Source organism: Hetaerina americana, unplaced genomic scaffold (assembly GCF_022747635.1).
Source record: "Hetaerina americana unplaced genomic scaffold, ioHetAmer1.1.p SCAF_3, whole genome shotgun sequence".
NCBI classification, from domain to species: domain Eukaryota; kingdom Metazoa; phylum Arthropoda; class Insecta; order Odonata; family Calopterygidae; genus Hetaerina; species Hetaerina americana.
This window is the reverse complement of record NW_027286874.1, coordinates 35,308,623-35,332,310: the sequence shown is the minus strand read 5'-3', so window position 1 is coordinate 35,332,310 and position 23,688 is coordinate 35,308,623. Positions and strand designations below refer to the sequence as shown.

General features: G+C 38.3%; 1 protein-coding gene across 1 annotated transcript in view; it reads left to right on the top strand.

The window, feature by feature from the left end:
- LOC139689989 (uncharacterized) overlaps positions 1–23,688 on the top strand; it is a 335,109-nt gene that overhangs the window by 60,512 nt on the left and 250,909 nt on the right. Inside the window, exon 2 of the mRNA XM_071587153.1 lies at positions 7,733–7,960. Within this exon, the coding sequence (XP_071443254.1) occupies positions 7,788–7,960 (173 nt within the window). The 5' untranslated portion in view covers positions 7,733–7,787. The remainder of the gene's footprint in view (positions 1–7,732; positions 7,961–23,688) is intronic.

Genomic DNA, 23,688 nt, shown 5'->3' with positions numbered 1-23,688 from the left:
AAGAGACCATTAGTTTGGCTAGAGCCATTGATTTATTTAGTGCAGCCATGATAGAAATCACTACGCCCACTGTTCTCGTTTATTAAATAAAGTCTCAGGAGTCTCCGTTTACTTAAGTTTTTTTTCGGCAAAAAAAGTGAAATCGATACACTTGAAAGTAATGAGGGAATGCTATTTTTGTTTAACTTCTCACCCATAAATGTGCAGTAAATTATGGCACTTATTTTATTGACATCAGGTTCTCCAATGAGAAGCGTTCTCACAAAATCACTTCTTAATTAAACATTTTTCTTTCGTGTTTTCCGCTATTGGCCTTAGCTAAAACCTTTTCCTCCCTGTTACTTCTTCAAAAGAAATTACTATAAAACCGTTAATTGCATTAGTCTTATCGGCAAACAGTTTATCCCGCACTTATAAAATCTGAAATTAATAATTGTGTATTGGTTTCACAACGGTTTCAAATTAAAAATTGGTTTCAAAACCGGTAATATGTTAGCAAATTGTTGAAATTATACTCACGACTTGAGCTAATTACGCAACTATGTGCGACACAAACGGTTGACGAATACCATAATTGAAATCCAAGGCAGAACGAGGAAAAATGCTGCAATCAGTAGGTACATATATTTTATACGAACTCCGCGGGTTCTGCTCATTTGTTCCACCCCTGTGCGTTTCAAAGTGAGTGGAGCGTTCATTCAGCGTTACATTCATTCACGTTCCCACTCCCTCTTATAGTTGCGGCAATTGTGACCCAAAGATTAATAAAAGAACAAATAGTTACCCATTTCTTCGCGCCGCGTGGCATTCCGGCTGAAAATCTACCTAGAAATAATGAATACACGCATGAAGTGGAAGAGAGAGAAATTTTCTCTCTAAGACGAAAGAAAGACAACTGGCTACCTTAATTTTTAGGCCAAAAAATGAGATTTTAACAAAGAGAGATATTACAATAGAGAGGGAGTCACCTACATTTACACTATGCCCCACGTAAGCATCCGAATGGGCATGTATCAACTGTCATTAGGAAACCAGCCACGGAAAAACAAAGGAAGGAATGTGAAAGGGAGTACGTTCAATCCCTAAGCGTTCTGTTTTTTTCTTCCTGTGTTTTGGCTGCGGATTGTGCGAGAGGAAATTGAATACTTGACTTTATCACAGTTTTGATTCACACAGGATTGGCATTGTCTTGATGTGGATAACAAATACACGCCGAATGTTATAACTAACACATGCAAAGGGCACCTGTCATCAAATAATATCCTTAAGCATCTTTTTTTCACCATGAAAAAGATTACTTGTAGCTTTTTAGTGGTACCATATGTACCTACTAAGCATTGTTTCTTCAAATGTTAGCTCTGATGGAATGAAGGCATTAAAGTATTTTAAACGTTGGCTATGGCCAATTGGAAATATCAGTGTTTTAGCATTTGCTTGTTCATTTTTATTTTTTAAGAAGTGAAACATGGAATATTTTTAGCAATTTATTCTGATTAGCAGTAGATATACCACTCGATATTTTGCAAATTTCTTAAATTTATTCTGTGATCTGCATAGCGTTTTCATTCGCCGTATCGACGGTGATGACTATACACTTCATTTTATTTTTTTAATCGTTCTTGTACATAATTAAAACAAAATAAATAATGAGGTATTTAAGACAAAACTTTCGTGCATTTGAAATTTGATTCGTCCATATACTTTTAGGTGGAGATAGCAAAGAAATTGATACCGTTTATTATCTTTTGGTTTAAATCACATCCGTGAAGTTTCAATTAATTCTTTTATTTACTGCCTTTAGCTAAATAATTTCTAGGTTTGCCAGGCTCTTATCCTCTGAGGTGTTCCCTCGCTTTGGATTCAGAATATCATGCATAAAAATTCCCAGCTGTGTTGCATAAGGTCTCGTTTTTCAGGAGTCGAGTTTACGCAATAGGTACCCGTTGTCACGGCTCTATGAATATTCGCGCTCCTCCTACTGCCGACGTGATTACACGTGTCGGCGGGAGAGAGGAGTTTCATTAGTGAGGACACGGGGGCGGGGAGGAGGCGAAAGAGTTCGTTGCGGCGGCGTCACCGGCCGCCCCTGCGGTACATCCCGCCCATCGTAACTTGCCTCTGGGAGGAGGAGGATCCCTGCTAGGAGGACCAGGGGGAGGGAGGTGGCTTGTTCCTCCTCCTTCCCGGTGTCTAGTTGAATGCCACAACCGCCGACGAGTTTAATTTAAGAGATTAATTTAGTTCAAGCACACAACCGCCCTCTAGGGCAGCTGTGGGTTTGTTTTTCTGGATTGGTTTCCTATGCATATTGTGTGTGTGTATATATATACAAATATATTTAATTCACATGGATATAGAAATAAGAAAGAGGGGTAAGAACACACAATAAATCCGGAATACATGCATAAACGTACACACACACACACACACACAATATATATATATATATATATATATATATATACACACATACATACATTTTCCATACATACACAAGGCAAGGCAACACACAGTATAAATTCAATACACGATAAAAACATTGACACAAACAAGTCCATTGAAAGAGGTCATTTTCATTTGTCAATAATTTGTTTGTCTTTAATATGTACTATACATATACATACACACACTGACAATGTACTAAATATACCAATGTTATACTCAAGTGCCTCCCGTGATGATAACGCGAGAGGGCATATCGATTATGTCACTAAAATAAATATTTATTTAAGTCGCATATAGGTCATTAAGCCGGTTGTCTTAAAAAAATCCACTATGAAAAGAAAGGCGCAATGCAAAGAGTATGGGAGTTTTTCAGAGACGAAGACAGGAAGTCAGACAATATGACTTTTAGAAAGCTCCCGGTCACTCAGGTTTACGTGGAAGTATTCAGATATTACATCAATATAAATTCAAAGGAAACACTGCTACTCAAATATTTTTCAATGCTCTTATTTTGATCGTAAAATTGAGGTCAGAGATTATCATAGTTACTGCAGCACGTGTCCCTGGCATGATGTTGATTTCTCCCGACAGCCTAGAACAGAAAAGTGCAAGACGCGCTTCTATCAAACGTATGGTTGGTACGGGAGCGAAAGTGGAGAATTCGATTTGCGTGAAAATTCATCACTAATGGGAATCCTACTTCCTCGGGTTTGAATCCCCGAGATGGAATTGTTTTCCCGTGGTACCGCGGTCCTCATTTGTGGAGAATCAGGCCCTTTGAGTACAAATGTTGGATGTTGTCCATATCAGGCGCCTACGAGATGCCTGCAGCTCATGCCGGAGTATGGAGTTGCCCACTCCAGGAGTTTTCTGTGCTACCCACCAGTGGTGGACCACCAACACTCCCCTGTAGTCGGAATTAAACAGCTACACTTAACCGTCTGACCGGGGGCAATCACGTGTCTCACAAAACAACTGGTACAGTAAAATTAGTACTCAATTTAGTTCTCTTGCATTCCGGTTGTGTACCGAGGGCATATCATCTCCACCTGCCGCACTTCATTGTGAAAGCTTGCTGCGCTAACAGATGATTCAGGTAAAAATATCAACCAATCAAATTGCCTCACTATAAACTGAAATTAATGTTTATGGTAAAAAATTTAATTCACATTAAAAATAGTCATTGAAGATGATACTTCAATTGAAATGTTAAAAGAATGTCGTGTTAATTGTTTGCGGAAAGCATTGTCATGATTCTTTGATACCATTTATCACACATTTTTTTTAGCTTTTCTACTCTCACGAGGTAGAATTCACCTAACAAAAAATGCGTTCTTCAAAGAAAATGCAATTTTTCTTTTGTAATTTAGCTATAACAATGATATTACATTTATGCATATTCCTCATAGAATATAAACCATAGGGTCTCTCAAGTTTCTTATGTTTATGAACGCAATGGCGGAATGAAACTATATCAATATCGTATGCTGAGATAGACTTATCTTCCATGGAAAATGGCGTTTTTTTGAATGAAACTTAAGATTGCACAATTTTACTCATAACTACTATATATCTCTGAAACAGGTTGAGGAATTTCAAATTTTTTCTTTCATATTTTCTCAAAACTTGGGGTTAAGAATTGTATCTAACAAGGCAAGGGTGAACACGAGGAATGGTTGCGCGGAATGTAGCCAACCTTTCTCCACTAGAATTGATGTTTATTCAAAATACACCAGATATGAAATGATATTCGACTACAGTCTCATATCAATTTTGAAAGGCCAATCAAAATGAAAGAAATTTAAATTTGGCTCTCATTACTTGACAGCAATTCTTTACGCAGTACCAGCCGGTTTAACTCCGTTCACAAATTGAAGCAGGCATCGGCAGCACGATGAGGTCCAACACTTCTCAAAAGGTAACTCATGAGCTATTATGAGCACATAAAAGGGAAATTTAAGAGATCTATAAAAAATTAGTAGGAGCATCCAAAATATCGATAAAATTATTAATGCAAAAATTTGGGTCTTACTCATGCCTTAATCACATCAACGTTTTCATAGTAACCAAGATAATTACGTATGCAACGATCCCAGCCCCTTCGCTAGGATAGGAAATCTATACGTAAGTTATTCCTCAGAGGGACCAGTATCCCCTGCGAATCGGCCTGGATCTCTTATACTGTGTAATTTATTTTTATCTTGAGTTTTATTTCAAATGGCAGAAGAAGAAAGAAAAGGAGGTGCTCTAGCGAGTGTGAGGGGCGACTGTTTTGTTCTTGGATGGAACACATTGAATATGGTGTGAGCGGCGGTCTGCCACAGAGCAGACCGCCTCGAGGATCCGACTATGATGGGGACATCCTTTCGGACAATATCCTCAGTACTCAAAAAATAATACTATCCACTCGGTGGCGCATTTAAAAGTGCTACCCTGCTGACTGGACGAGGCCGTACTTCTGGTCGTCACTCAAACCTTTTGACGCAAGTTTGTCTGCGGTCCTACTTATGATCAAATCTTCGTTCCATAATTCACTGCAATGAACCGCCAGTGATGGCAAGTGCTCTCACACCATACTCTCTCCTATGGATCGTCCATCTGCATCTTTCACGTTTATTGCATAAATGTGTCGTTAATTTCATAGGATATTTTGGAAACTCTGCATATAACAATAGCTATCTTCATTAACAATTCAAAAAACATTATTGTATCAATATTAAAGCCAAATATGATGCACATGCGACATTTTTTTTACCGTTTTTCGCACCGTAGACATACCTCTATGCCCAGGGTGGAGAATTCTTAAAATTAAATATAAAAAAGAGAAGAAATCCGAACACGAGTCAATAATACTAACGCATACCATGATACTCCTCTGCAGACCGGTTCACAGAGAGCATATTTCTTATGTATCTGCTATCGCAGCATTAAACTAGGCTAGCATTGCCTGAATTCCCCACATTCATGCATATATTTGGGTTACACCACATTCATATCATTGCAGAAAAGGTTCAATTAAAGCAAGTAATAGCAAAATATTACGATTAAAAGCATATAGCAGTAGCTATCCTATTCTCAATAATCATTTGATATCTTTTATGTTAATAATATTCTTAAAAATGGCGCAATACTCAGCCCACTAAAGTTCATTCCTGAGTTCATGTCACGACGACCGAGGAGTTCCCTAATTAGACAGAGGTTCATGGCAAAAATATAAAATGATTTTTAATTAAAAATTTTGATTCTAATTTTTACGAATTTGAGTAATGACGTATTTTTGAATGACTGTTTAGCCAAATAATTATGATAGGAATCACCTTAAGGATGTGATCAATCATTAGACAAGGAATTCCGGCCATTTCATGTGTCTAATTATTTGATTCAATAAATTTAAGCCTTGTGCTTTCAGTTTTTAATATAAAAAACTACCTGCTGCTCAAAGCTATATCTTAAAAAATATTTGCAATTAAATAATTCTTATTTCACTAAATTTAGAACCTTATTTCTAAAGATACATTAATTGGTTCATTACCTCATTTCTAATGAAGAAGGCGTCCTCTAAACAATATATGGTAGTGCTACATCCAAATAATGATTACGAAAAATTTTTACACTATATATCTCCAAGAAAACATTTAATTCTTGCATCACTACTATCATTCTACGTTTGTGATTCACATTTTGATTCAGCTGCACAGCAATTGCAATTTTCCATTCATTTTGTAGGCTAAAAAAGCCATGATGGAAAGATGCTTGAAACTTTAACATTTCTACCGTTTGCGTGAGTACGTACCGTGCAAGATTTAAAGTCTGACGATGAATATTTCCCTATCGAATAAACTTTTCCCAAGTAGTGCACATAGTACGTGCGCGCACACTCAACGATGGCGAAGGAATCATGTTTGCATTCACAAAGGAAGCATGAAACGTACACCACCGAAATAGAAGCATGCGACGGCAACAAAGTAGGACACTATAGTCTCAACTACTCACATATACATATACGGTTCTTCATATGAGATTAAACATGAATGAAGTAAATTATATTCGTTTACTTAAATGCAGAGGAATCACCGTAAATTATTTTCATTTCTTTAATTAATTAGAAATAGATATCATTGACCCCTACACTGCGATTTATTAGAAAAGAAACATTTCAGTTGCTGCACTAAATAGTTGAACCATTCGAAATACAATGATATAATATCACAAAGAAAAAAATTGTATTTTTATACCAAGTTCACATGAAAATACGCATTTAATCAAGCATTTTTAACTCACGGGGTGTGAGCTTCTGGATTTCACAATCTATTTGAGAGAAAAGGTTTGAACGATGATTATGTCGAGGCAATATTTTGTGACGTGAAAAGGTTCATTACAGTGAAAATATTTAGGCTCCTAAAATCCTCAGGAAAATTAAGCTCTAAGATACGCCAATTTATAGACCACATTCACATATTTAATGGACGGTAAACTTGTAAATTTAAAAATTAAATTCGTAGTAGTTTATATTACCAGTTAAATATAGCGCAAATTTCATAATATAATTTATAATACTATTTAACATGACTATTAGTATCCTGCTTCCGAGTAATAGGAACACTGCTGTGGGTGTAATTTTCCATGTTGTTGTTTTGCATGTGCTATTGTTCCTTTTTACGGTTGGTGACCTGACACCCCCCGCCACACGCGCTCGCGGCGGCTTGCGGGGTATTATGTAGATGTAGATGAACACACACTTTCTCATTCTACTATCCAAACGAGATGTCGTTTGAACAAGATCCCAGTTCTATTTGTTACTTATTGCGACTTGCGGAGAGCACTGAAGGTCCAGATGTTTCTGTTTGCCACATTAATTAATACCAAGTCCAAGTGCTTCCACAAAAAATAAAATATTTTGCTAAAGTAACATCAATTATGCCGTTTCACGTCAAGTACACTGGATTTTCACATGTACTTCATGTAATGCATGAAAAAATCTTATGCATTTGGTGATTGAGCATAAAATGTAAATATTTATAAATATAAAATTCACTGGATATAGATTTTGGGTGACCCACTCCTCATAACCTACTTGCTTCTCCATGATTTTAAATGTGCAGCTAGCTGTTAGAAAGCAAAAGGTTATTGATATTTGGTCGTTTAACAAGATAACTTAGTAAAAAATAGAATATTAAAAATACGAAATACACTGTGGAACTATTCAATTTAAGTAAAAGTTGATGGTGATTTTCCAACTTCCTCTATTGAACGTGGTCTAACTTCACGTTGGGGTATTTTCTTACAGGTATGCCCAGGAGCGATTCCGCGTGGAGGCCGAAGTCGCCGTCAACAGGGCCAACATGTTGACCCGACTGTGGAAATACGCGCCGGCGTCTCTTCTGGCGTCGGAATACCTCCTGCATGCCTCAGTCTTCTCCATGGTTGAGTTCGACGAGGACATCTTCGCCGCCGGAAACTGCTATGATGCCCACCAGTATGGAAATAATCACCTCTACTGCCCATATGCATACAGGCAAGTACTCCTTTGCCAAAATTACAAACAACATACAGGTGCGTCCCAAAAGTAATGCATCCTTGGGCATCTACACATTTTTCCAGCGTTTCTGCCTTGATCGGTATGCGCCCTGAAAGGCGTCTTCGGGGACCTCCCGCAAGGTCTGCGTCACGGCTGATTGGATATCTTCTATGGACGAAAAATGGGTTCCTTTCAGGGCTGCCTTAATTCCAGGGAACAAAGAAAAGTCTGCTGGGGCGACGTCAGGACTATAGGGGGGTGGGGTAAGCGTTGGAACCTGGCAGGAACTCGACTCGTAGCGCATTGTGGCAAGGCGCGTTGTCGTGATGGAGTTGCCAGGTAGCTGAAATATCTTTTCTCGTCCTGATGACCCCTTTTCGGAGTCTTTCCAGTATATCCACGTATTAGGCAGTAATAACTGTCTGTCCTCAAGGAACAAACTCCTTATGGACTACTCCTTTACTGCCGAAAAAGACAGTGAGCATTGTTTTCACTTTTTATTTGCTCATACTTGCCTTTTTGGGATTGGGGGACTGGTCGGTGTGCCACTCAGAGCTTTGGCGTTTTGTTTCTAGGTCGTATTCAAAAACCCAGGTTTCATCATCAGTGATCACGTTGTCCAAATAATCAGGTTCATTTTCAATACGTTGCAAAAGTTCACTTGACCATTCCGCTCGGTTGGTCTTACGTGACACGGTCGGCACGCAGAGGCTTACAATAACTGACGTCCTGCCGTTTACATAGCTTGGAGAGCACTAAGACTTTCGCGACATAGCTTAGCGTCCCTCCATATACTCTAAGTGGTTTTATTTCACTCCAACTAATAGGAGCGGCGAGTAAAATGCAATTGCATTACTTTTGGAACACACCTTTTACTATCTAGAGCACATGATACCATACTCCTGACGTGTCCCTGCGAGCGATATACCTGTAGTAAATATAGTAAACATAATGTGGAGCTGGTTGCTGAGTGGGTGAATGTTAGTTAAAATGTCTGAGCGATAAAAAGTCCACTGCACTGCAAAAGTCCACTGCACCCATTAAGACGCACATGTATTATATGGGCCACACATAATTTAACCCCTTTCACAGAGAAATAGGGCTTGCAATGAAAAATGCATTACAAGCGAAAATAAATAATTGTAAAAACTGTTGTTTTTCAATGAATAAGGGATAAGTTTGGAATGCCATATCCATTATTATACCTGTAGATCTAATGTGCCCTAATTTATTTCTTTGGCTGAAGAACTGTATTAATTCAATAAAATGAAACGGGATCATTGAATTGCCTCAAAAAGAGACAGATGAGATAATAGTGAACAGAAATGATATTTGTGATAATTTTATAAGAGCTGATAAAAATCACGTATATGTGAACGAAAGTTTATAAGATAATGCAGATTGAACTAAACCGCTGTTCAAATACCTCACCAGAATTACAACCTCGACGTAGTTGAAGTAATTGCTTGCTTTGATGGTTACCATATCTGCCTGACGGGGGTAGCTTTACACCTGGTGCAGTGCGCATACTAGATAGATCGACTGGTAGAAGCCAGAGAGAAGCAGTTCTCGTTGCTTTGGCTTCACATTGAGACGGATTTATAAGCGTTTGATGCTGGTGACATGGGCATTCAAAGGGATGAGGCCACGATGAAAATACTAATGGGGAAGGCAATGGGAAACAGGAAAAATGTTGTCACCAAAATTGCGGGGGGGCAGAAAACAATGGAAGAGAACCGGCAACGTATGAATGGACTTTTAATGCTAAGCCGATTTTGAGGCGAGGGAAAAATATTCAAGCAATAATTGAGTGATCACATTTATGATGGGGCTGAATGGCATGAGACTGAAATTAATGAGAGGAAGGAAAGTAATTAAACACAGAAAATTTGCGACAAAAATACGATATAACAGTAGAGGTAGATAGACCGTAGGTCCAACGAACATGGTCCTTACTTAATTTTACATCTGACAACTATTCAAAGGGAGGTCACACATAAAAAAACTAGAGGAAATCGGTGTAAGCGTCCAGGGAGAATCCCTTTGATAGTGATATAAAAAAGTAAGGTGACTTAATATTTTTTAAATGAAATTTGTATTTATTCTTCAATATTCAAATTGTCCCCTTCAAAGTAATCCCCCCAAGTATAATACCCTTGTGCCAATGCTTTTTCGAATTCTCGAAGCAATTGTGATAAGCACTTTTTGGTATAGCCTCAACCGTTGCAAATCTACGTCCCTTCGTAGGTCTCTTCAGCAGTAGAAGTACTGTTTAGGGGAGGCGACTGAAAGCTGAGGTCATTTGCGCTATTAGGGATGAACAGGAAAGGATGAAGTGTGGAGAGAAACCCGGCGTCGGCATTAGCCTCCTCTTTGCGAAAGGCGCCAAGGGGTCCGCAGCTTAACGTCCCATCCGACGGATCGCGTATTTACTCAAAGCGCCCTCCAAAAAGCATCTCAAGTAGGGGTCGAAATACTACTGAAAAATATTTAACACCACCGGGAATTGAACCCGGGCCCTATGGGTTTAAACCAATACAATAGCCACCGCACCATCTCGATCCCCAGGTCTCTTCAGTTTTAGAAACAGGAAAAGGCCGCAGGGGGCCAATCCGGTGAATGTGGTAGCTGAGGCATTATTGTGGTGTTCGTTTTGGCCCAAAATCTCTAACAAACAACGGTGAGTGAGCAAGTGCATTATTGTAATGAAAAACCATGAATTGTTTTCTCACGATTTCGGACATATTTTTCGTATTGCTTCTGTGGCTTTCTTTCTTTCTTGCTTTTCGTAGCGCATGACTTCAAGGTAATCCTTCTTATTGACCGTACAAACTTGTACGTACGTACGGTCTTGGTTCTCATGGGTTCTTCCATTGGGACGATTGGGCTTTGGTTGCGACGTTATAACTCTTGGTTCGTTACCAGCTATGATCCTTTTGAGAAAATCAGGATCAGCATTGACGCCATTCGACAGCTCCTAAGCGATACTAATGAGACGGTTCTTCTGGTCAAAATTAAGCAGTTTCGGAACGAATGACGCTGACAAACGTCTCATACCCAAAACATAGCACATAACACAAACCCATAGCATAGCACGAGTCAAACGATATGCCAAAATCCTTAGTAACCTCTCTAATAGTGACTGGACGATTTATCAAAACAATTTTCTTCACTGTTGAATAGATAAAAAAACTCCAATAGCCGTAAATAGTTTACCTTTCAAATCAAAGTACAAATGAGATTAGTTGGCTAACGCCACAAGTCAAAGGATGGGGTAAATGGTAAATAAGGAAAGGGATAAGAAAGGTGAATACGAATACACGCATTTCGGCCACAAAGTAGCTCTCTTCAACTTACTGAAGGTGAATCGTCACAACAACACAAGTTGAATTGATGACGAATAAGAGCATCCGAAGAATATATAGTGTGAAATGTGGGGGGGGGGGTCGAAGGGACGGGAGCCAATAGACTGAACTGACAGTTGAGGAGTATGAGAAGATTTGGTACGCTGTGAAGGGGAAGGGAAGCTGCACGATCGAGAAAATGACCGTTGCAAAGAGGGGGGAGGGGAGAAGTGAAGGGGCTTAGCACAAACGTTGGGTGTACGGAAGGGGGCTAACATTACAGAGATTGAAGGGAATACCTCAAAATCGGGGTATTGACCGTTTGGGAAAGGAAATGGTGGAAGGGAAGGGATGAGAAGCACAAGCGCTGAAGGGGTTGACCGTAGGTTCAAAATAAGCAAAAAGGCTATTTCAAATTTAACAGGAAGAATAACGAGGAATAGGAAATATAGGCACTGTGTCGCTGTTTAAGATATTGCCTATGTCTTTGATAATCAAAATGCTCTCATCAAGTAAATTTTTCGTCGTTTGTTTTAAAAGATTCAGTTTGTCTTTTGTCATGTAGGGTCCTGTTTCAATTAAATGCTGTGTCATACTGGATTTATCTGGTTTATTGTGTTTGTAGTGGGAGTAGGGTTCTTTTTATCAAGTGAGAGTGTTTCTACGTGTTTGGCCTATATAATAAGCTTGGCACACTCCCAAAATTGATTTGGTAAATACCCGACTTCTCAGTTGTAGGTATTTTGTCTTTGGTGTTTCCCAGGAGCGGTTTTAGTTTGCTGTTGTTGGTTACTTGAGGCGTCAGCCAACTAATCTCATTTGTACTTTGTTTTGAAAGGTAAACTGTTTACGGCTATTGGAGTTTTTCATCTATTCAATACTAATAGCCGTAAGAGCTCAATTCTATCAAAATTTTCTTCACTGCCTCAACGTTTTCATTTGGTGTTGAGGTGCTTGGACGTCCAGAGCGAGGTTCGCCATTGACATTTTAACGGCCATCTTGGAAGAGTTTGTACCATTTATAAACATTTTTTTTACTTAGAGCAGACTGACTGAATGCCACTGTCAACATTTAAAGTGTTTTGAAGCACTTTATTTCTTTTATGCACAAAATTTGACGCAAATTGTTCGATCCATTTTTTTGATAGCAGAAAAGCGCCGAGCACACCAAAACATGTCTAACATTTGTATCTGTCCAGGGCAAACTAAATATGCAATATTAATGAAGCTATGAAGAAATGTTTAAAACGTGTGTACCAACACAAAAACATAAAATAAATCGAAAATTGAATGCATGTTGCCAGCAAAATTTGAAAAATCGCATTACTTTTTGTACACGCCTCGCAAAATTCGAATGCGTTGTTAGAGAAATGAGAGTGAGGAGGAGAGTACAGTTTATGAAAAAGGAAAAACTACGGGGAAAACTATAGCCCTCTGTAAGAAAAATAGCTTCATTATAACCAACGCGTAAAATGGCTGTTATGACTAATCCCAAAGTTAACTAAAAAAGAAACGTAGTTATGCGTGAATAATGCCGAGGGGCACAGAAAGATATCAGGTAGTTTAGGCTATGCTGATACAAGTGTAGCATGACATTGAAGATAATTAGAAAGAAAAAAAAGACAAGGAAATATGATGCAAACGCTTGACTGGAACAAAAACAAAATTTGATGAAATTCTGAGTAAAAACAAGGAAGTGAGTAGCATAGAACAAAGGATAAATTTTGAGAAGATAACAAAAAATAACGATATCTGCAAACCGAAATTTGAGTAGTCAATATTTAAAGATTGGAATATTATGGATTCTTTGACCGATGATGAGGTAATGAAAAGGAAAATCATTAAAAAAAAGGGAAGAGAAAGAACTAAGAACCAATTAATAAACTATTGTGAGAAATTATTTGAGCGAAAAACCACGGTGGTAGGAGCAGTGCGAGGGGTTTTATAGAGGCAAAATGAAGTAATGCAGGCCAGCGAAACAACTGTCTGGAATCACGACAGGAAATTCCATGCAGGCTTTAAGAGATGTAGGAATATCATTCAAACAAGAAGGATTACAGACAAGGTGAAGAGAATATAAGAGATAACTATATGGTAAATACATTACACCAGTAACATTAAACATAAAATAATTTGCCAAGAAGACCGCTACATTGGTCCTCAAAATATGTTATTACTGAGGAACCTCCGGTTCGACTTATAACTCATCGAATATAGTATTTAGGATCATAAAAAAGGATTCAGGCTAAATATTGCTACGACAATGATGATTTTGGATTCAGATAAGAAGTTAGGTGTGACACCATAGCAGTAATGAGATTACTGCTAGAAAAAATGCAGATTTAGAACAGAAAGCTTGCTTCACCAAATTCGAGAAGGCGTTTGACTGAGTTTACGTATTTGGTAAAATCAAAGCAGGGTTATACGGAATTAATTACTGACGTTGGTAATTTTAGGAGTAAGACAAGATATTCTATACCCTATCTAACTCCTCGACTCTTCCTGATACCTTATCCTGCTTTTCAGCGCATGGGCGGTGGAGATGGTAAGATGCATAGAAAGGGCTGCTTTTAGTGAACAAGTCAGGTAGATTCGTGAATAATCAAACTTTACTAATTTGCTCAATAAAAATATTGTAATAATTGTTTGAAACATTGTAGAAACAGTGTGATAGGCATGGTATAAGAGTTGATCATAATAATTCAAATTTAATTAGATCCCTCTGAAAGAGGGAGGCTAAGTCAGACAATGAAGATGAGGGCCATTCATTTTCTAGATAATTCAATTTTTTAGAAAGTTTTTAGAGATGGCAATGGATGAAGTAGAGTTACTATGAAAATGATATCTTTAGATAAGGAAGCCTTTGCATATAGGGGAAAGTTCATGACAAGGACCTTGAGTAACGATTTAGAGGAAAGAGCAGTGATACTTGGCATGAAGTTGACGTTATACCTGCCTAAAACATGGCCGTGATGTAAGAGGGAAAATAGTGTGTAGATAGAGAGTTTTAACTTAGATTAGAGGCTTTTGAGATGCGGGTTTGGATAATAATTGAAAAAAATAAAATGTGAAGAAAGAAAAACAAGCAAAGTTCTAGTCATGACAGAAAATGAGATAAGGCTGTTGGGAGAAATTTGAAGAAGGTTGAGAAACTGGAATCTAAGATTCCTTGGAATGCTGAAGAATTTGATAGAGGGAAAAGGATGGGTATGCGCGGAAGAGGAAGGAAGCCCTTTTCGACGGCGTGAAGCGAGGCATGAAGCACATGGAGTTAAAAAGATGCTTTGGTATAATGTGGGGTTTCATGTATCCCTTAGTCCCTCCATCCATCTAAAACCTACCTTACCCGACACACTACTAGAGATTACTCATTTTTGACCAAAATTATCACCATTTAATTTACGTGCTTTGAAATTTGGACATATAAATTAAAAATGTAAGCAAACACTTGTTTCAAAAGTTGCCCAGTTTTCTTCTGAAAACCATACATTTAGTGAACGCAGACATAGAATGGACATTTTGAATGTTTCCGATAGAAAAATTGACGGGGTACAACATTGAATTTAGGTGTGTGCATCCTTTCTGATGGTAGGGGAACTTTCCTGACTGACTGAACTGACACGGGATTAAGATCAAATTTTCCGTTCGAATCGGTACAATTATCAGGCAAACGACCTCTTCGCCTGATTTACACATTACGCACTTAGCGAACAAGGAGGGGCACGCGCCGATCGTAGTGCATGATTGTCTCAGCCATAGCAGGGACCTAACCACGCAAAATCAAGTTCTGAGGAGAGATTATGGCACGTCATCCAGACCACCACACTTCCATGGGTATGGAGCAAACACACAAAGGAGCCCCATCGTTGTAAAGGGGGAGGAGACCCGCTTTCTAGGTCGAAATACGAGTACCGCTCCGAGGAAGGACGAACAGAGGGAGAGAGAGAGGTATGAGTAGTATGTCATTCGTAGCCCTGGGTTCGCTTCGAGGGATACCGTGAAAATCCATTCTCACGTTCCGGAACATCCAACCCTCTCACTACGCCCCCCTTGCTTTACGTAATTTGCTTACCCCCACCATTGGAGGAGGAAAAAGAAGGAAAGGAGATGCCAAGAATCTTCCCGTTATGGCAATGACAGAGATGGCGAGAGAAAGAGGTGGAAAAATTTGCAAACGCTGAGCTAGCGGTTTCTGTGTGATGGTCTACCGTGTATCACGCTGACAAAGGAAGTTGAACCTGCATTTAACCATGCATTATGTAGTACGTGCAAGGTCACGGACGCCCGTGAATCGGAGGGTGAGCCGACCTGAACGTCGTCTGGTTCCGCATTCGTGGGGAGACCATGCGGAAAAATAACACCCCCGTCTCCACCCGTCCTCGCGCTCGCCGTCAGCTGCCAAAGAGTGAGCGGGCGTCTCCCTGTCTCTGACAACTCGGCCACAGTCAGATGACCACCGAATGGCAAAAAAAACAACGAGAAGGACACGAAGTCCCAAAATTGATAAAATTTAAGATGAGTTGTCATCCTGCCTTGAGTTTTATATTCCCCTGAAATGAACACAGCCTTGCATTTTTCCGGATAAATAGAATTGAATTATTTGAAAAAGTTCCCTAAGCGTACTTTCTTCCTCAATGCTAACTTCCTAACTTACTGAATGCCGTCACGGAAATTCAATTTCGCTTGGTTTCGATGTCACACAGGCCACCTGGAGCCACCCACACAATACGCATAAAAATACGGGTTTTTATTTGTTTTATATTCTAGCCATACGTCTATGCACGTGTAGACTTCGACTTTTCAAGTCCACGACATAAATAAATAGGTAGTGATCTCAATTTTCAAAAGAAACTTTCAACAGTAATATTGACAAAAAAATGCAATTTTCTTTGGCTAAAATAATTTAGTTTATAAGAGTTTATGATAATAGTTTAATCCGCACATGGAAATTCCAAATCTATAATTGTTTATGGCATTAAGTTATGCCATTAATTTGTAATCAATTGATTGAAGAGGTAGGCAGTACTTAACATGTTCAATTATAATACATTTAAAAAGTCATAACTTTAAATTTAACTTGACGACTGGAATTTTAAAAAAATTTTATAGCTGGGAAAAATTAGTCGCAGGAATATTGATACCTTGTTTTCTTAGGTGAAAATTTTACATTTTAATATACGCTGTAGTATTCATTCGGATTTTCAAGTTCACTAACGAATGAAGAAGTAAAGGTAATAGCATCATCGTTAAAACAAGTAATTTGTCATAATCCATACGACGGCAGTACTTGCAAAAGAACCATCAATGAGGTGAGATTCGAAACCTCGAAACACATAATAGTGATCTGATTTTTCTTTCTTAAGGTTGAACTATACACGCTACCAGCAGTCAAAGTGAACTATTGTGCTAATCAATTCTACATGGTGTATTTACGAGTATTTGCGTTTTATCACGCAATATTTAGCTGCTATGTAGCATTGAGCCTCTCGAAAAATGGTTGTGGATCAATATCTATTCATATTTAACAAGGTTTGCACCATTATTTGGGCAAAGTGGTACCGTGGATGATGTGGGAAATACAGCGGAAAACTACTGAGGAAGAATCGGAAATTCGCCTGAATGACTTTGAACCTGAAAAAAGTGAATTGACAGGAGATGCCTGGGTCGGCAATTTTAAATTAAAAATCAATGATAGTAATATTAAAAAGATGATCGGTCGTAGGAAATACTTCACAAATTGATTTGCATTCTACGACGTCTTCCTAATTCTTTTAAAGAGACGGTCAAAAATCTTATCACAGCAATAAATATGAACCAACACTGAAAAGCGCATCAACATAGTACCGGTAATGAGGTAATTTTTTCATCCTATACTTAAGTAATTTTATCCTTCATTAATGTACGTATGTCATGACATACTTACATACTCCCAGGGTTGAATATAAATTAATCTATTAAAACAATCGTTGTAAAAGTTTACTTCTATTTCACGGACTAGTTATTTTTGGTACATTTATTCATTCGTCTCATTTTCTTTCCTTAACATGTTAAATCTTAAAGATTCATTCATAGGCAGTCCACAGTTTAAGGTAGGTTATTAATGGGCAAAGACTGACGGCGATGCATTTCTTTTCCTCTCTTAATGAAACATAACCTGGTACCTGACATAACAAAAATTCTAAACATTTCCTTGGTACCATCATTCCGTTCAGCATTTCCATCCTTTTCCTCCCCTTCCTCAATTGCCTAATGTTCTCCTATCTATCAGAGCCTTTAATATTTCATCGCTAACAAATCTCCTCGTCATACACCTTTCCTGCTTCGTTTACATTTCTCTCAACAATATTCTCCATTTACCGCCATGCTTAGTAACTCGATTTTTCCCTTGCGGTATCAACCCCATCAAATATCACCACCTCTACCAACCTATCAACTCTGTCCATTTTACCTTTCCGTCCAACTCCGAAACCACATTTCCAAAGCCTCTAATCTAAGCACATAAATCTTGCTTCAACAACCATATTTCTCCACCGTAAAAACCATGGCCCATATCAAAGTTTGAAAAAAGACTTTTCTATACATCCATTTTCTCAGCGTCCTAGTCATCAATGCCTTTTTGTGAAAGATATTTTGCTCAATTAAATATTTTATTTTGTGTCCCGTCTACTTTGACAAATTTCGTCCAAAATACTCAAAATAGGAAGCATGTTCTATCCTCCCTATTTTTAGATTTCCCACTTAAAATTTAACTTTGCCTTTATCTCAAATACATTATATCCTTTGTTTTTTACACTCATTCCACATCTACCTTGCTGGATATCAAAAGTTATGCTTTTGACCGTTAGGCTGGTTAGCTAACTGAAGCTTGATTATCCGAAAACCTAACTGGTAGCATTAATTCTACGCCGACTTATATTTCAGTTTCCCTCGGGCATTTTTAGCCTCTCATAACACTTTTATCGATTCAGTTCTCCATCTGAAACTCGCACCTGAGGAGTCTGAGAAACATTAAGATTGCGGTTAGGATGCCTAACTCTCCAATCTAATCCTATTTTCTGCAATATATTCATTAATTTTACCCAAATCATTCTATCTATAGTCTTCTTGAAGTACACCAAACAAATTCTGATCCTGATTTTATTTTACATTCCTCTCTATTAAATACCTAATTTCTGAAATGACTTCACGCGTGCCTCTCCTCTTCCTCCACCCAAATTCATCCCCTAAGTATTCGTTTTGCCTGCTCACTATCCTTGTATTGATAATCTTAAGTACCACTTTAGATGCGTGTGATATCAAACTTATTGTTCCGCTAGCAGTACTACTACAGTCAGGTACTAGCAGTTATCTGACAAAATATTCCGTCCAAACTCCTCCTTCATAAAAATCTGCGAATTAACCCATAAAAACTCTCCCTCCCAGGTTTTCATAAACCCATAAATAGTTACACACGGTGATGTTACCTATTCTCACAACCTTTTCGTATAAAAATTTTCTTAATGCCCTTTCTATAACGCCATTAAGTATGACCTCGACCTAAGCATTATCTATTTATGCCATATTGTATTTCTATGTCTAAGCTTGCTGGCCTAATATATTATATATATATATATATATATATATATATATATATATATATATATATATATATATATATACAGGGTCGCACCAAAAAGTGGTTGGACTGATTTTCTCTGGCACGAACGGAACGGTGGAGGGGGGTCTTCCTGGCAGGGTAAGGTGGAGGGGGCTCTTTGCAACAGACCGACACCAGCCTCAGTCGCCCGCGGGCTGTCGTTGAGTGAGGACACCGTTTTTAGTGAAACAAGTTTTTTGTCCGCGTCGAATAACAAAATGAATCTGAATTTAGAGCAACGTTATTCCGTGAAGTTTTTTGCGAAACTCGGGAAGATGGCAACTGAGACCCTCGATATGATCAAGCAGGCTTATGGGGACACTGCCTTATGCCGTTCCACAGTATTTGAGTGGCACAAGTTGTTTAAAGAGGGTAGGGAGCTCGTTGAATACGACCATCGCTCCGGACGGCCGTCGACGGCAAGAACCGACACGAATGTGGACAGAGTGAGGACACTGCTGAACACAGACCGACGCTTAACCCGTGAAGAAATTGAAGACCAGTTGGGTCTGTCTGCATCCAACGTCCAACGCATTATTTCACAGGATTTGGCCATGCACAAGGTGTGCGCTTAGATGGTGCCGAAAATTCTGAGTGTCGACCGACAGCTCCTGGCCAAATACGGCGTTGCCACGTTGCCGCACCCGCCCTATTCTCCCGATCTGGCACCACCGGACTTCTTCTTCTTCCCCCTGATGAAAATACAGCTCAAGGGACGACGTTTTGACTCGATAAAAGCCGTTCAAGAGGCTTCGACGAGGGTCATCAACGGCATCCCCAAAGAAAATTTCCAGCGGGCGTACGGGGAATGGGAGCAACGTTATACTAAGTGTGTAGCAGCTCAAGGAGCATACTTTGAAGATTATTAATTCGATATAAGTATATCGTCAATAAAATTCTTGTAAAAAAATCAGTCCTACCACTTTTGGGTGCGATCCTGTATCCTCTCTGCATTCTTTCCTGGTTGAATTAATAATTCCCTGACACATCTTCAATATTGAGTACGGTTTTTACCTTATTACTTACTCATAAAACTTTTACCTTCTACAACAGGCGTGCCAATTTTATCTTTTCTTTGCTGACTTTCCATATTCTCGCCCTGTGTCTTTCACCTATATGTTAATATAGTAATAATGACGCGAATTCATCGAATGCCAAAGTTCAACGGGAATTTTATCGAAAATTAACTTTACTAAATTTTTAAATAAATAATCCGACATGATGTCAATTTTATAGGAATTATTTACTCATGAAAATTTCCATTTCTGTGGAAAATAAGCTCAAATCAGGATATGCGAATATTTGCAATTTTAGTCTTCACACTAAGACTTGCTAGTCGGCTTGGATTAAATAGTTCATGTTTTATGCACTAATATAAAATATTTCTGGTAATTCAATATACGAGGGACATCCGGAAAGTAGTACCCGTTCGTGAAATAAAGACACAAAAGTAAATATTAACAAACATAAAAAATTTTATTTGAAAGAGGATACTTTAAACTACTTCTCAACATAATCTCCAAGCAAATTAAGGCATTTGTCATAACGTGTGACAAGTTTCTGTATTCCTGCTGCATAGTCCTTCGCCGCCAGCTCATTGAGATACGCGAGGGACCCATCTTGCACAAATTTTTGCATAATGCAGATGGTGTTTAACAATTTCATGAACAATTGTTCGAGAAACATTGGGAAAATGCTCACAGATGTCATCAATTGTGACGCGCCGATCGTTCCTCACGAATTCGTCAACTGAGCTCACCAGTTGGTCTGTAATGACAGACGGTCTCTCCGAACGCTCATCGTCGTGTGTGTTCCCCCTCCCCATGTTGAAGTTGCGACACCACCGCCGAACAGACGACTCGTCCATTACATTGTCTCCATACACCTCCTTTAATTGGCGATGAATATCACATGGGCGAACGTTTCTTGCATTGAGGAATTTAATCACTGCCCTCACTTCACAACTGGCGGCGTTCTCAATTTTTTTAAACATTGTAAACAATCACAGAAACAACACAGGCAATGCTAGCGTCACGCAACTTGGCTCAGAGAAGGCAGACAAGCCACTGAAGCTATCTGACCTCGTCCAGCGGCTACTCGCGTCGTCAGCACTTCATGCGGCACGAACGGGTACTACTTTCCGGATGACCCTAGTATATTCTGGGTGAATGAGTTTCAATTTTATTCCAAAGCATGATTAACAAGTTTTTGCTCCTAGGAAAAACGTAGTAAAAGTAAGGATATTGTTACGCTTATTGTAGATACATTGAAGACCATTCTATTGTGCATGCCGTCGTAGGATTGTACATGAAGTTTCCGATCCTAAAAAAGTACCTATTTAGAAGAGTTAAGTCCCTATACAGGAGTAATCTGTGGCCATCCAAAACCTATCTTAAACAGGAGAAATAGAAATAAAAATAATAAGTACCTAAGTTTATTTGAAAATTATTCTGGAAAAAAACTATTCTGAAAAAAATGTCTGAAATCCTCGCTGTCAGAGAAAAATAAATATTGGGCATTTTTAGGAGAAAAAGAGGGAAACAAATGGCCTACAGTAAATGTAGAACTTTCAGATTGGCTGCAAGTTTTGAAAACTTTCAGGAAAAGTTTATCCTCGTTCTTTCCCCTCAGGAAATTAAAAAAATTCAATAAAATGTTTTAGGATAGGATTAAATCCCAAGAACGAGTTTTTTTTGGTTCCCTGGACTTTTAATGAAACGTGTTGGGAAACGTTTTACATTTTGATTCTGTGGCTTTTTTTCGGACAGTGTGGGATAACCCCGCTCTACCTAATACATCTATAATGTGACGTCGTAGGAGTTTCCAATTAGTTAGTGCTGGTATCCAGCAGGGAGCTACGGACGTGCTTAGACCGCTAGTGCCATTATTATTTATTTATCATGCATTTCCAGCTTTTATACCAGTCTGTTTTAAAGTTTGAACTTATTAAATATAAAAAGTTAACATTACACGCAGTGATTATTTTCAAAATAAATACAATCGCTGAACAACGAAAGATTCTATTTGTTAAAATGCCTGAAGATCACATATCTTCAACAGTTTAGACCTCAGTGAAAACCGTTTAAAGTGGATTCTAAAAAACCTTAAAAATTTTCCGAATCAGTTTTTCCAAATTGCAGCAATTATAATTACCCTAATTATAGGTAAAAATGGTTTTTCTATGGTATTGTTACATTTAAAAGGATAAAAATAGATTTAAGTCACGTAGACAAAACTTAAGCCAAATGAAATATGAAATATATGTACCTTATTTCATTACGGATACAGGCACGAAAGTTCATAATATATTCACCCCCTATGAAACCTAGAGTACATCCCAGACTAAATTTCCTTTCATACAAGTATACGCACATACGAATGTATATTGCCTAATCAATTAATTGTTTGAGGAAATACAATTTTTTGAAATTATTGAATAGAATATTTTTTGGAATAACACGTCACAACATAATTTCAGCAGAAAACAATGCCATGAATAATCGCGCCAAAATTTCATCCGCCACCTTCCACCGAAGCACGCTGAGGCCATGCATGCAAAACAATTTCGACTTCGGTCTGGATTCCACATTACACAGAGAGGTCGTTATTAGTGTACCACAAATTCCCCGTCTGCGCTAAGCAAATTTTCTGCATTAAATATGTTAATACATATATTTTCTTAAGAGACTAAAATATTTTTAATATCTGTTGGTATTCCATTCAATACAAGTTCAACGGTGTACAAGCCCGACTTTAAACAAAGTTAGGCTATATAAACCTTATTTTAGAATCTAGACTAAAAGATGCAAACTGAGACGCTTTTACTCTTGAATTTTCAAAAATTGTCTTCTCAATCCATGCCTTATTATTGATTTAAAAAAGTACATTACTATGAAATTAGTTATGAAATTATGTTCTTACTATTTTAACTACAGGTACAAAGCATATATAAAATTATTTTTATCAATATTCAGCTAGCTTTGGAATCTCATGTAAATTTGATAGAGCTACAACTAGCTGGTTATTCATTCTACATTTGGAATGGTCAAGATTATGCTTAGGATACGGGACGGAGATGGTAGGTTAGAAGTAACAAAAGAGAATGAAAGAGAAGGAAGTCGAGAGGTGAATATCGCCAGGGGGATTGAAAGAAGGTGGTATAGTATTTTCAAGTGAAATAAGTGTAGGCTTGAGCCATAGCATTTGCAAAAGTCTGATTCCGCTTTTACAAATTTCTCACAAAACGAGGACGTTATCTCCATAATCAAGCATACACATAGGTAAAATTTACAAAAAAAAACACTGACCCTCCTTTTACATTGTACAATCCAACGAAATCCTCTATCGTTGAATAAAAAATCACCTCGTATCTTGAAACCGTTCAATCCACACAGCCTGTCTCTCAGATCCGAAAGGCACCTTTCCCAACGAGTTTCTTTCAATAGCTGTTTCAATTTCCCTGATATTGATTCGCACCCTCTCTCAGAAAAATCATTATAGTTTAAAACTCTTGAAGCATTATGCATTTGGCGCATAGGTGCGTGTTCCCGGCTGGTCATGACATGGCTCACAACGAAATACCCTTAGCATTCCGTTCAACTCTACCTCTGAGCACTCATCACTCAACAACCCGTCTCCACGCAATTCCTGCCGCACCTTCTCTCTTCTCGCCCGTCACCCATATTACAATGCTCATAAAGGTGGTTGTGCCGCTATTCACCATTATATGTAAGATTTTAAACAAT